The sequence below is a fragment of the Dreissena polymorpha genome, chromosome 10 (assembly GCF_020536995.1).
Source record: "Dreissena polymorpha isolate Duluth1 chromosome 10, UMN_Dpol_1.0, whole genome shotgun sequence".
NCBI lineage: Eukaryota > Metazoa > Mollusca > Bivalvia > Myida > Dreissenidae > Dreissena > Dreissena polymorpha.
Genome location: NC_068364.1, coordinates 82119411 through 82133916, shown reverse-complemented (window position 1 = coordinate 82133916; position 14506 = coordinate 82119411). Strand labels below are relative to the sequence as shown.

Genomic DNA, 14506 nt, shown 5'->3' with positions numbered 1-14506 from the left:
ATTTGCACGGAAACGGAAACGCCGACGCCAGGGTGAGTAGGATAGCTCCACTATATATATTTCATATATAATAGTCGAGCTAAAAATCATGAGTTTTTTTTACAATTGCAGTACTATTGTGATAGTGTTTTTAGCTATCACAATAGTATTTTTCCTTGTAGATATATTTATTATGGGTCAAATTTTATTTAACTGATGCAATTACAATAATAATATTCTCAATAATTGACAGATATCATAATAAAGAAGGGTAAAAGCTGTTTTAAAAAATCTGGGAAATTAAAAAAACGGACATTCAGGGCTCGAATTTAACTTTTTTTTCTACTTGCAAAAAATTGCGAGCAGCTTTAATACCAACTCGCAAAATCAAAAACATTCTCGCAAATTTTGATGGAAACATAAAAAACCCTTGGTTTTTAGTTTAGTTCTATTTAAACAAAATAAAAGTACTTAACATGTATACACATTTTATTTCTGCAACCATACAAAGATATCAGTTCCTTGTACCACAAGGGCCCACATTAGGTTGATTGACCATCTTCATCTATAACAAGTTTTAGTCTTATTTTAAGTTATTTTTTCCACTAATTCACTGTTTTCATAGAAGGATTTAAAATCTGTTTTTTCTAACTAAACGGTTAACTTTGCTTTATCTTTTGTATTATGTATATTTTGTGTTATTTCCGTCTGTGGGAATAAAGTGACAAGTTATTTTTCGCTTCAATGAACATGTGTGAATAGTCGACTGTTTCACTTCCTTTGTACCAATACCATCCGCGTGTCTGTATATACCAGTCTACATACAAGGTGCGCGCTTACGCATAAGGGTTCTTGGGCGTTCTATAAATTGACCTAAGATTTAGTGATCATGTGTCGAGCAGCATTATACCTACTAATTTCTTTTCACTATTTACTTGCAAAAAAATACTAGTGGCTTAAAACTTGACTCGCATTCGGTATTTTTTACTCGCATTTTGCGAGTGTGCGAGTGTTAATTTCGAGCCCTGACATTGTCATTTCATAAAAATTTACACCACTCACATTTGGTGGACGGAACACAATTTTTGATTCAGCCCCGGCCCTCTCACCATCTGATATAGGACTGGAAAGTTAAATAAACAGTCATTTAGTTTACATAATAACATCTATTGAATCTTATGCATGTGTGTAAAATGTTGTCCCAGATTAGCCAGTGCAATCAGGGCCAACACTTTCTGAATAAACTGAGTTTACTAAGAAGAGACTTCCTTTATATGAAAAATTCCATAAATCATAAAGTGTTGTCTCTTAATACCCTGTGCTGACTGCACACACTTATCTGGGACCACACTTAACGAACATTTGTTAGGCCCAGGTTTTCCCACATTGAGGTTAAATTTACAGTGGAGCATGACCCATCATCTAATATAAGCACTTTCTCATTTTCAAACCTTATACAACCCACTGAAATAAAACTAAGTGCTTTAGGCATGTGGCACAATACAATCATGATATTGCCCATTGTACAGCATTGAGTACAAACCTTTATTATCTGAAATGTTTCCTAGATACCATTGTTTTACTCTTAACCCTTTACAACTTAGATACAAAGTTTGACGCACTTGTTGTCCCTTAGAAAGTTAAGTTAAATTAAAGACCTTTCTTACTATATTCAAGTTTTAAAGGCTTCATTTCCAATCCTTAGATACTGATGAGCAGCAAACAGCATAAAACCTGAACAGCCTGCAAGTTACTCGCAGGCTGCTTTGTTTTTCTGCTGTTTGCACATAGCAATTTTCACTTTGTGTCTGAGTGGGAGAGGTTAAACTTGTTGAGATCCAAACACAATGCCGTAATGTCTGAACAATAACCCAAGCATTTGATCAATAACAGGTGCTCCACGGGACTAAAAATGTGGTAAAATTGGAATGGCGATTCTGTCTTAAATTGTGTTTATTTCCTGGATCTTTTTAACCAACCAAAATTATTTGAAACTTAATAATTTATGAAACTGCCCTGTTCTAAGCAGTTGTGAATTTCAAATTAAAGTGGTAATAAACCTTACAGTTCGCACATTAAACATATGGACAAATTGAAAATTATATCAGCAATATTTGTACATAGTCTGTTTACACTATGTAGGAGGACAAAGGTAATATATTAATAAACAAGAGCACCGCCTTGCGGGTGCAGACCGCTCATCTATTTTCTTTTTAAAGGTGAAGGGACTCTCATTTTCAATCACAAAGGAGGGAGGGGTGGAGTGAAGAGGGGTGCATTGTGTGGGGGTGTGGACATTTATTACATTATGTTCCAAAAATGCAAAAAAATGCAAAAAAAAAATCGGGGGTGGGGGGGTTGTGGGGGGGTGGGGGGGTGGGGGGGGTGGGGGTGGGGATTCTTGGGTGCGATGGTTGGAGGGTATTTCAAACATAAAATAATAAAAATAAATATTTGTGTTTTTTAACAGTTTCAAAAAAAAAATTGGGGGGGGGGGGGGTGAGGTGGGGGGTATAGTGTGAGGGTGTGGTGGTAATATGTGAGATGATCTTAAAAAAAAAAAAAAAAAAAAAAAATTAGGGGGGGGATTCGGGTGGGGGGTGGGGGGAGGGGGGGTGGGGGGGATTCTTGGGTGCGATGGTTGGATGGTATTTCAAACATAAAATAATCAAAATAAATAGTTTTGTTTTTTAACCGGTTAAAAAAAATTTGGGGAGGGGGTGGGGTGGCGGGGGGGGGGGGGGGGGGGGGGGGGTATAGTGTGCGGGTGTGGTGGTCATTTGTGAGATGATCTTAAAAAAAAAAAAAATGGGGGGGGGATTCGGGGGGGGGGGGGAGGGGGGGGGGGGCACGGGCCATGGTTTGGATGGAGTCTATTGTGGTATGTCAGGTAAGAGTAGTTTTGTCAAAGTATCAATCAAATCTAATCATAAATAAAGAAGTTCTGGCAATTTTAGCAAAATTTTATAATTTGACCTTGAGAGTCAAGGTCATTCAAAGGTCAAGGTAAAATTCAACTTGCCAGGTACAGTAACCTCATGATAGCATGAAAGTATAAGTATTTGAAGTTTGAAAGCAATAGCCTTGATACTTAAGAAGTAAAGTGGATGGAAACACAAAATTTAACCATATATTCAAAGTTACTAAGTCAAAAAAGGGCCATAATTCCGTAAAAAATGACATCCAGAGTTATGCAACTTGTCCTTATACTGTACCCTTATGACAGTTTGCGAGTGTTCCAAGTATGAAAGCAATATCTATGATACTTTAGGGGTAAAGTGGACCAAAACACAAAACTTAACCAAACTTTCAATTTTCTAAGTATAAAGGGCCCATAATTCCGTCCAAATGCCAGTCAGAGTCACATAACTTTGCCTGCACAGTCCCCTTACGATAGTTAATAAGTGTTGCAAGTATGAAAGCAATAGCTTTGATACTGTAGGAATAAAGTGGACCTAAACACAAAACATAACCAAATTTTCAATTTTCTAAGTATAAAAAGGGCACATAATTCTGTCAAAATGCCAGTCAGAGTTACATTACTTTGCCTGCACAGTCCCCTTATGATAGTTATTAAGTGTTTCAAGTATGAAAGCAATAGCTTTGATACTTAAGGAATAAAATGGACCTAAACACAAAACTTAACCAAAATTTTCAATTTAAGTATAAAAAGGGCACATAATTCTGTCAAAATGCACGCCAGAGTTATCTAACTTTGCCTGCCCAGTCCCCTCATGATAGTAAGTAAGTGTACCAAGTTTGAATGCAATAGCATTGATACTTTCTGAAAAAAGTGGACCTAAACGCAAAACTTAACCAAAATTTTCAATTTTCTAAGTATAAAAAGGGCACATAATTCAGTCAAAATGCACGCCAGAGTTATCTAACTTTGCCTGCCGAGTCCCCTCATGATAGTAAGTAAGTGTACCAAGTTTGAATGCAATAGCATTGATACTTTCTGAGACAAGGGACAAAATTGTCACAAAACCAGGTTTTCATTGTGAAAAAAAAATCTGATAAAGGGAGAAAACTCAAACTGAACTTTTGAAATGACCAAAAAAATTAACCCCCTTTGTAAGTTTTTTTTTTTTTTTTAAATCTATTTTTAGTCGTGGTGACCTTGACATTGGAGATATTGACGTGATTCTTTCGTAGGACACACCGTCCCATGATGGTGAACAAATGTGCCAAATGATTTTAAAATCTCACAATGAATGACATAGTTATGGCCAGGACAAGCTCATTTATGGCCATTTTTGACCTTTGAACTCAAAGTGTGACCTTGACCTTGGAGATATCGACGTAATTATTTCGCGCGACACACCGTCCAATGATGGTGAACAAATGTGCCAAATAATTTTAAAATCTGACGATGAACGACATAGTTATGGCTCGGACAAGCTCATTTATGGCCATTTTTGACCTTTGAACTCAAAGTGTGACCTTGACCTTGGAGATATCGACATAATTATTTTGCGCGACACACCGTCCAATGATGGTGAACAAATGTGCCAAATGATTTTAAAATCTGACAATGAACGACATAGTTATGGCCCGGACAAGCTTATTCCGCCAGCCCGCCAGCCAGCCAGCCAGCCCGCCAGCCAGCCAGCCCGCCAGCCAGCCAGCCCGCCCGCATTCGCCAATCTAATAACCAGTTTTTTCCTTCGGAAAACCTGGTTAAAAAGTGGACCTAAACGCAAAACTTAACCGACGCCAACGCCGACGCCGATGCCGACGCAGACGCCGACGCCAAGGTGATGACAATAGCTCATATTTTTTTTTCAAAAAATAGATGAGCTAAAAATCTTTTTTTTTAAATTTACCACCAATTGGCACATTATGCACATAAGAAATCTATTCTGATAATTATGCATCAAAAGACAAGCAGCAACATTTAATGATATGCATGATGAAATGAACTACTTGTAATACCATATCATGCTTGATTATATTTGTTCCAAATATCAATAGTTGTACATTGTATATTGTTCAAATCATTACAGCACTAAAACACAATTATACACCAGATGTTATATTACCTCAGGGATATTTAGTGAAACAGCTGTTTAATGAGAAAATAAGTGAACCATATGCAATAATGTTATATGACAAAACATTAGGCCCAAGTTCATATTATCAACTAAAGCGAAAATAGACAAATTTATATATAAGGTAGTTCTCACATCTTTTGATGGCAAATCTTTAAAATAATGAATCATCCACGTCACCAAAACAGAAACTACTTTGGACACTGTTGTTTTTGAAAAACCCGTTAATAAATATTTGTACTGTCATACAAGCACCAATTGCAACCCTTAATTGGGATATAAATTAGCCCCAGCCATTAGCCCCTTAAATGCGTGCTGTGCATGTGAATTTCAGAGAAAACTCCTATATCATCTTTACTACAAAATACTACTTAAGGAACCATTAAGTTATCATGCCTGCCTTATAAAGTGCATCACTTCCCAAAAATGTTATCATTTGAGCCTTGTTGTCATATATTGAGTTGAAAACTGGTATTAATCCTTTAACCTTTATAAATGCACATTGATGCGTTTGTAGTCTCTAATTACATTTAAAATCTTCTTTATAAGTTAGAGTTTTAAAGGCTTTATTTCCAACCTAAAGATACTGATGAGCGGCACACAGCATAAAAGCTGAACAGACTGCGAGTTACTTGCAGGCTGTTCTGGTTTAATGCTGGTTGCTAAAGCCATTTTCACTTAGCTTCTGATGGGAAAAGGACAATTCATGTGCATAAAGTGTCCTCCCTGACGGTCCTGTGCAATCAGGACAGGCTCATCTGAGACAATACTTTTTGCTTAGAATGGATTTTTGTTAAGAAGAGACTTCATTAAAACAAAAAATCTATAAAAGCAGAAAGTGTTGTCCCTGATTAGCCTGTGCAAATTTGGGACAACACTTTAAGCACAGTTTTCCCGGAACGCTGCTGATACACACTCACCCAACAGCTGCATGGAACACACAGTCATCCCGAAGTTGCATTGCTACACGGCGGTATGTCTTGTAACTGTCTGTCTCCTTGTCTGAGAAATAGCCGATCATGTTCCGCTTCTTGTCCTATAAACACAACAAAGATTCTTAAAGTTCTTATTACACATACATAAGCAGAACAAATCTACATCCCAGGGGCTTTCATAATGCCAAATTACCAACAACTTATACTGGAGCAATTCTTTTATTGGTTCATTAATGGACAAAGAAATAAAATAATATAGCATTTAAACCAGATAAGGAAAGGGAGGTCATGGGTTCCATCCCAACTGTAGGAGCAGCCTTAGATCTCCACAAAAGACACCAAGGAAATAGACTCTCAAACATTTCAATAAGCTTTTCACTTTCGATGCACTTGAGTTTAAATAACTAGGTTTTAACTTAACCATACCTGCAGTTCATCGAGCTCCTCCAGCTTGCCATGCTGCTGCACTGTGTCCTCCAGCTGCTTGCGTACAAACTCCGTGAGGGCCTCCACCGACCTTTGACCCCTGTACTCTTTCTTCACAGCCTGACCATTACGGAAAAGCTTCAGTGTGGGGTACTTGGAGATGTGGTACTGGGTAGAGATGGACGCTGCAAGAGTTTGTGTAAAGTTAATCGACTGTTCTCATTATAGACAGCTTGACTGTTACGGAACAGCATCAGTGTTGGGTACTTGGAGATGTGCTACTGCATTGACATGGACGCTTGCAAGGAGGTTAGATACACATAGTAAATGGTCAGCGTTTTATAAAATGACTGTGACCATGGGCTCCTTCACAACTGTGTTAAGGTTCTCTTCACAATTATATTTTGAGTTCCAGTGAACATTTCATCAACATTTCTTCTTTAAAGAGATGGGTATGTGAAAATGTGGTACTGGCTTTAGATGGCTGCTGCAAGTTCAGACTCAAACGGTCAATTGAGCATGCAGTATTTGTGGGGCGTTCTGAGGAAACTGGGTCAATACTGAAAGCCGATTTTGCCACCTCGGGCCCATATTCAATTTACTAGCTAACAAACTATTAATTAATTTTTGACCTGGATTATTAACCATCTATGAGTGTCTGTTTTCTGATAATATTACTCAAGAAAAATGTGTAAACAGTGCATACAGTATAACATCAAAGTTCACAATTGGTATTATTCTCTGAATATTTTCTGTTTTCAATGTTGGCAATGTTTACTTTTTCTCAAATTAAGGAATATGTAACAGTGTTTTTCCCAATCCAAAGTGAACCGGCCCCATTTCCAAATAGGTGAGAAAAAGAAACACTGTGTAATGTCATTCTAACATTTAACAAAACAAGCTATACAAATCATTATTGTGATTTTATATAGAAAATGCTACTTGTTAGCACGGAGAAATTTTATGCCAAAGTTTACCAGAACACTACAAGCATAATCAGGGTTTGTTTTTTTCATTCTTGAGCAAGAGCCTTATATTTTAGGCCCCTTCCCCAAAGAGATAAGCTCTTCCCTAATAGAATTTCCTTAAAAAGATGTAAATTACCCCAAATTTCAAGCTTTATTTGGGAAATGTCTTCACCTTTTTTCAGTTTTGCTGATAATTTCTTCCCATAAATGGAAGGCCAGGTCCTTTCCCCAAATCAAGAAATAAGCCCTGATACATGTAATACAGATATTTGACAAGACTATCATGAGCAAAAATGCAAGTGTGTCTAGCCAACAATGTCTACTTACTTTCCCTGTCACAATCCACCTTCCCAAAGGCTACCTTTCCCTGGTCCTGAAGAAAAAATCATGAAATAATAAGAGAAAAAGTTGAACTCTCACTACTATTATTCTTTACTATACTGTTGTTTATTGACGTGTTAGATGACATGAATCAGGGCTTTAGATAACAAGCCTACATGTATCTGCGTTATTACGCAATTAAAAGAACCAAAAACCTAATTAAATTCAAAATAAAGTGTACAAAAACGCAAATAAAAATTTAATAACATAATTCCCTTAAAAAAAAACTTGTGTCACGAAACGCAATTCTTACGAACACCGGGCGTATTTTTTAGACTGGTTTTTTTCCCCACAAAAATGTACAGGATAGTTTATATTCCGTCCTATGAAAAAAAGCGGTTATCAATCTTTGGGGTATTTTTGTAATTATTCGTAGAACCGTCCGATTTCTACTTTCATTTTCAAGTTATTCAACTCAAAATGACCCCAAAACGGGGTGCATCGCTTTGAACAGCCATAACTTCATCAATTGTGCAGCAATGTTCACGCACTCGGTCTTATTCAACGCAAAAAATGAATGAACTTTGATCAGAAATTCGGTAATTGTTTGTTGTTATGTACAGGTACCTTTTTGAATTCCATTTGTATAAATAATATAGTATTCTTAGTAGATTTTTATTATATTATATATGTCATTCCCTAAATTACCCAATTGAGTTAAAAAAACCGGGGGTGAAAAACCCAATTATAAAGCTCAAAAGTAGGGGGTGAACATTTTTGCTAAAACTCTATTGAATTTACAAAAACCCTATTGTTGTCAAAAACAGGGGTTGATTACCCAACATACCCCAAAAGTTATCTATAGCCCTGTGAATTCATTTTCATGCATTGAAATATATAGTAAATTGGATGTTTTTCAAATCTTTGGAAAGTAATTTATTCATGACTGGATAATATATATTTAATTAGGTTCAGAGGAAGACAACTGACAATTGGTGGAAGTTACATCACAGTGCAAGTCATGTAGTAATTACTATAGCATAGCCAATACAAGCTTTTTTTAATGAATCCTTTGATAATATCAACTTTACTAATGTAAAAAAATCATTATAACCATTTTGAAGACCTTCAAAAGTGTATGTCTCATAAAATGTTTACAATGAACAGGGGAAAAAAATATTTCTAAACTGCACTCGTCCTGCAGGACGAGTGCATTAAAATTTTCACTGGTCCTGCAAACACATGCACTCGTCATTCAAATATGTGTTAAATAAAGATTGCTAAGGGCTGATGTGACTAATAAAGTTTCCTATATCACTGCTAAAACCACGCATTTTGGACAGTTCGGGAACGTTTGGTCTTATCGTACACCGACTGCTGTGTTTTCTCTTTTTCTAATGCTCGGGTGCTTTCCGTTTCGGACGTTTTAACATCGCCTCTGCCCCCTTAAACCCTTTACCACTTAGATACGTATTTTGACGCATTTGTAGCCCCTTAGGAAGTTACATTTAATAAAATACTTTTCTTACTTAATTCAAGTTTTAAAGGCTTCATTTTCAACCCTTAGATACTGATGAGCAGCAAACAGCATAAAACCTAAAAAGACGGCGAGTTACTCGCAGGCTGTTCTGGTTTTATGTTGTTTACACATAGCCATTTTCAATGTGCTTCTTATGGGGGAAAGAGTTAAAGAACGCTCAAATGTCAGACATTTTTCAGACAAAATTCAGACTGGTTTAAAACTGTACTTCGCCGTTAAACAATTCTTTAAAAATCAATATTAAAAATGAATGCAGTGGGATGGTTCTCTGTCAACATTGACGCGCAAAGTTTTCACCAAAAAGCCAATATTTGCTCGGGACACAGTCTCGCATAACAACGCGCACCTGCTGTATGAAATTTACAATTACAATTTCTGGTTCATTCGCGTTCTTCTTTCGGAGTAGATATGCTTTAAGAAAATGATTTTATTTAATGAAAAAGAGTCTTACTGATCAGAAAATACATATTTAATATAAGCTTTTTTCACTCGTCCTGTAGGACGAGAGCTTTAGGGTAATTCACTCGTCCTTTCAAGATTTCACTCATCAATACGAGCGGACGAGTGGAATTTTTGTCCCCTGAATGAAGCAAAGTTTAAATGGCTATATGCTGTTTGCTGCTAATCAGTATTTTATGGCTGGAAACGAAACCATTAAAACTTGTATCAGTTAATAAATGTTTTCCATTTAATTTAACTATCTCAGGGACAACAAATGGGTCAAAATGCATATCTAATGGTATAGGGTTAAGAAACATGAAAGTAGTTCCCTCCACAAAGAAGACTACTTACTGGAAAGAGTTCCTTGACCTTCTTGGCTGCCTCATCAAACACTGGAGCCAGGATCTGACTAAACCTGCACCAGTCGGCGTAGAAGTTCACAAACACCAACTCATGGGTTGCTGTGAACAGTGAAAAAAAAAACATACAGGTACAGGTTTTGCCAGTAAACATTGCAACAACAAAGTGAGGTACAAGCATGCAATTGTTGTATCTGCTTAATGTTTCTTTGTCATATAACCAAATTACACATTCAGCCCAAAAGACTGAGACCAGAAATGAAGCCAATAAACAATGTTATTATATACCGATTTTATCGTCAAATGAGGGGCCTTGGTTAATACCTTGTTAGTGTCCATATTTTTACTGTATTGTATGCATGTGCGTCCAATATATTGCGTATTGGCATCATGTTAAATTCTATGAGAGGATGTTGTCAAGGATGGAACATGACGTTACACAGTTAATCTTGGATAGTGGACAAGTCAAGTCATGTTAAATTCTATGAGAGGATGTTGTCAAGGATGGAACATGACGTTACACAGTTAATCTTGGATAGTGGACAAGTCAATTCATGTTAAATTCTATGAGAGGATGTTGTCAAGGATGGAACATGACGTTACACAGTTAATCTTGGATAGTGGACAAGTCAAGTCATGTTAAATTCTATGAGAGGACGTTGTCAAGGATGGAACATGATGTTACACAGTTAATCTTGGATAGTGGACAAGTCAAGTTATTGTTTCTTGTTTGATGCACTACAAAAGCATAGGTATCATGAATAATCTGGATGAAACAATCCATGAATCTCAATTATGCCTTGTGTGAGCATTTATGCACAAACAGGCAATAAGAGCGTGCATTATTTGATTGGTTGTATGCAGACTGCAAAGGACAGTCAGATCAGAGCTTGCAAGCGCTTGCCAAGATTTCAAGCACTGAATACAGTACACACCACGCGTTTTCCCCAAAAAACGCGCTCCCTCCGCGGGGTTTTTTCTGCTAGCGAGTGTTCACGCGGCGTTGAGAGAGCGAGGTGAACTCGATATAACGCTCGGCATTACACCACGTTCGCTAATTCCCGCGTCGTGTATTACTTTAGCCTAGTCGGTAAATGCAGACAATTTCCGTTCTTATCAGTGACCGCCGCGCAACGCCGCGTTAGTAGTGTGCTACTGGGCATGCCAAAAAAATAAAAACATTGTTATAATAAATTGTTTAAAAACTATAGTTCATGTACATGTACATCAGGGATGTATAATCTATGATACATCCCTGTGTACATGTATAAAAAAGATAATTGTTTATAGAAAATTCACAGGTACGTCTACAATATGAATGAATATAAGACATTTGACAAATTAATATTTAAATCATAACACATATATGACAATAATAAATGTTCCGTAAAATTTCCAAATGAGAATAATAATTAGTAATCCGAAACACACTACGATTTTTAATGTTAACACGACGTTTACAAATGCTTTCAATATACAGTCATCATGTATATTTCCCGACAAAAGCGCGAAAATTATGCTGAAATGTACAAGGTCAAGGTATACTCCTGCCGCGTGTATTGATTTTTTTATACAAACTTTGTAGCGCAGAGAACATTGAATTTTGTTGATTTTGGTTACAAAGTTTCTTTGGTATTTTTTAACAAAATTATATCACGAATAAGTTGATATTTCCTCCAAAATAATTTCAAATCGAACACGCCGACTCTTTATCGTTACGGTATTTTAGTAGAGTAATTATTTTAACAGTAATTGTACTGTAAACTGATTAAAGAAGACATCTGGGCGGAACTGGATTTTAAGTGTTTGACGTTATGAAAACACACAAAGCTTGTCTACTGACCTATTGTGTAGTCTGCTGTCTGCGGTGTTTTGACAAAAGGGATTAACATGTGTGAATGTCACTCTGCCGATTTGGTCCATAATTACTGGTAAACATTGTTTTGAATGTCGACGCAACAAGAATACAACTGTGAATATTAAATGCAACTATCAACTCAATAGTTACCACCTTCTTTTAGCAATCAATGGAATAACCTAACTTTTAAGAGAAAATAAATGCATTAGCGAGCAGAGAATTGACTTTGTTCCGACAATTAAAACTATTCCTTATGCATTTGTTGAACGTGTTTACTTGAGTAAGTTATGCCTTTAGACAGGAAGCAGCTTTTCTTTGATTACGTCAAACTGTCAATTCACACAGATTTGCGAGATTTTTAGGGTCCTTGGTCATTTGTTTACATGTTCAGTATAGAAAATCACCTGCTAACATGAAAACTTTGGATTAAATTATCAAAATAAAAACAATGTTGCAAACTGTGTTTATATTAATTGGTAAGTATTAGTTAAAAGACGACGTTTTGTTTGTCGTAAATCAACGAGTTTTCTATACAACAACCAGGGATCATATTTGTTTCGGTTTTGTCGGTCCTAGACCGATTGGGGTCATGAAAGACCGATTGAAAATCCCAAACAGTCGGTCCGATTCTGTTTGCTAAGATTCCCATGTCATGAAATCGAATACACAGTGCACATGCAAACACACCCTAATGACATTCTTATCTCGATTATGTGTGATTAACCATTCGCTGCAGTCTCTAAACCGGTCAGGAACGGCTTATTGCATGTCAGGCCAAGAATCAAAAACTTGTGAACAGCGGATTAAAGACGCGTCCGGACCTTATACACTGAAAGCACACTCTGTACCTAAACAAAACATGCCGATACATTTTCCGCCAGCGTAATAATCCGGTAATTATGAATGAAGGTCGACCGCGGATCTGATCGACAGAACAGCCGAAAGTTATTTTTATGGGCGGAACTTCACATAAAATAGTACACAAGAAAAATAATATAAATTGTATAAATCTTTAGTAAAAAACGTGTTAGAATCGAAATAATTCGTGTACTTTGTAGTTTGTTGTTGAATAACCCACGACCGGAAAATTAGATGCGTGGTTTCAAATCACTCGTGCTTTGCACTCGTGATTTAATCCCTACGCATCTAAACTATCGGCCGTGGGTTATTTTGACAACAAACTATAACGTACACAAATTATTTCTTAATTATTTGGTTTTGTTATTGTCAGTAGCCAACCTACGCACAGACATTTGTTTGGTTCAATGCATGTTTGTAAGCTATTATTGAGTCGACAACGATTTAAAACATTGGTATAGACTTACACAGATTAATAATGTTGACAACGTTCGATGAAAAAAGTGTGATAAAATAGCACACGAAACAACGATGAAATAGCAAATGATAAAACCAGTTGAGAAAACTCGTATGTTCCGTTTTAAAAAAATGCCTAAGGGAATTTTACTTGTACATTTATTATACCACCTTCATGAATGGCAAAATTAATGGTATATATTTTAACGTAATGTGTGATGATTTCCGTCATAAATTTTCGGATACTTTTTCCCCATTTATATCCAGACCGATTGATGTTGCGGGAAAATATGATCCCTGACAACAACTACTTCTACAACCACGTCAGGATCGATCTATCTTGGGTTTTTTTTAATTGTAAATATTATACTACATGTACATGTATGTACTTGTAATAAATGTAATTTTATTTGAAAATCAGGAAGTCAAACAAAATTAAATTGATCGTTATCTCGTAAAACGCGGAGTTTCCCCCGCGTTGCCAACGCTGAGGGTCGCCGCGTCGGATTATCAGTTTTGCCGATCGTTAACGCCGCGTCCAAAATCATGCAAACGCCGCGTCTCGCGGGATTTTCTTAATCTCCCTCCAGGTCAATCCCCACGGAGTATGGAGGGAAATTGGGGAAAACGCGTGGAGTGTACTGTAATAATGATCAGAAAATCAAGCATTTCAGTGACACTGATTTGGAAGCTGAGGCACAGCATTATCTGGAAAAAAGCCTGCATACTTACAAACAACATTGTTAAAGGTACTGGTTGTTAGAACCTGTGATTCTGCCCGTGTTCCAACGCTCAGTAGGCAAACCTGCAAGAAAAAGAAACAAACTGAGAATTTACAAATATTATAATACATACATGCCATAATTTTTTAGGTCCAAAGCGGGACATTCCATAAAAAATTGTCGGGACATTTGACCCAAAAGCGGGACACCTAAAACGATTTATCATTCCACCTTTACTGTAAAGGTGGAATGATAAATCGTTTTAGGTGTCCCGCTTTTGGGTCAAATGTATTACAGCATAACCAAAAACATATTCTGACTTCAAATCAAAGTTTACGCGCACACCTTTTTCATAGTGAAAATTAATCTATTTATACGATGTTTTGTCAAATGGCAGTCACGTGACTTATGAATGAAATAGTGAACTTTTGCAAACGAAACCGATGCATGATCCCACGGTCTTATTTACAAAGACAATTGGGTGTAAAGTGTTCAAAAGTTTTGCATTAAGTAAAATACATAAAAATCCATCAATTGCAAACCAATCAACCATATCTTACCTTTTAACCCGCTATTTTCCAAATAACAAACA

General features: G+C 36.6%; 1 protein-coding gene across 3 annotated transcripts in view; it reads right to left on the bottom strand.

The window, feature by feature from the left end:
* LOC127847359 (endoplasmic reticulum resident protein 44-like) overlaps positions 1-14506 on the bottom strand; it is a 40792-nt gene that overhangs the window by 23221 nt on the left and 3065 nt on the right. For all 3 annotated transcript variants that reach the window (XM_052379218.1, XM_052379219.1, XM_052379221.1), the window contains exons 2-7: positions 13925-13997; positions 10013-10122; positions 7687-7732; positions 6392-6576; positions 5951-6066; positions 1042-1102 (exon numbers count right to left, since the gene is read on the bottom strand). In XM_052379218.1, coding sequence (XP_052235178.1) covers positions 1042-1102; positions 5951-6066; positions 6392-6576; positions 7687-7732; positions 10013-10122; positions 13925-13997 — 591 coding nt within the window. The remainder of the gene's footprint in view (positions 1-1041; positions 1103-5950; positions 6067-6391; positions 6577-7686; positions 7733-10012; positions 10123-13924; positions 13998-14506) is intronic.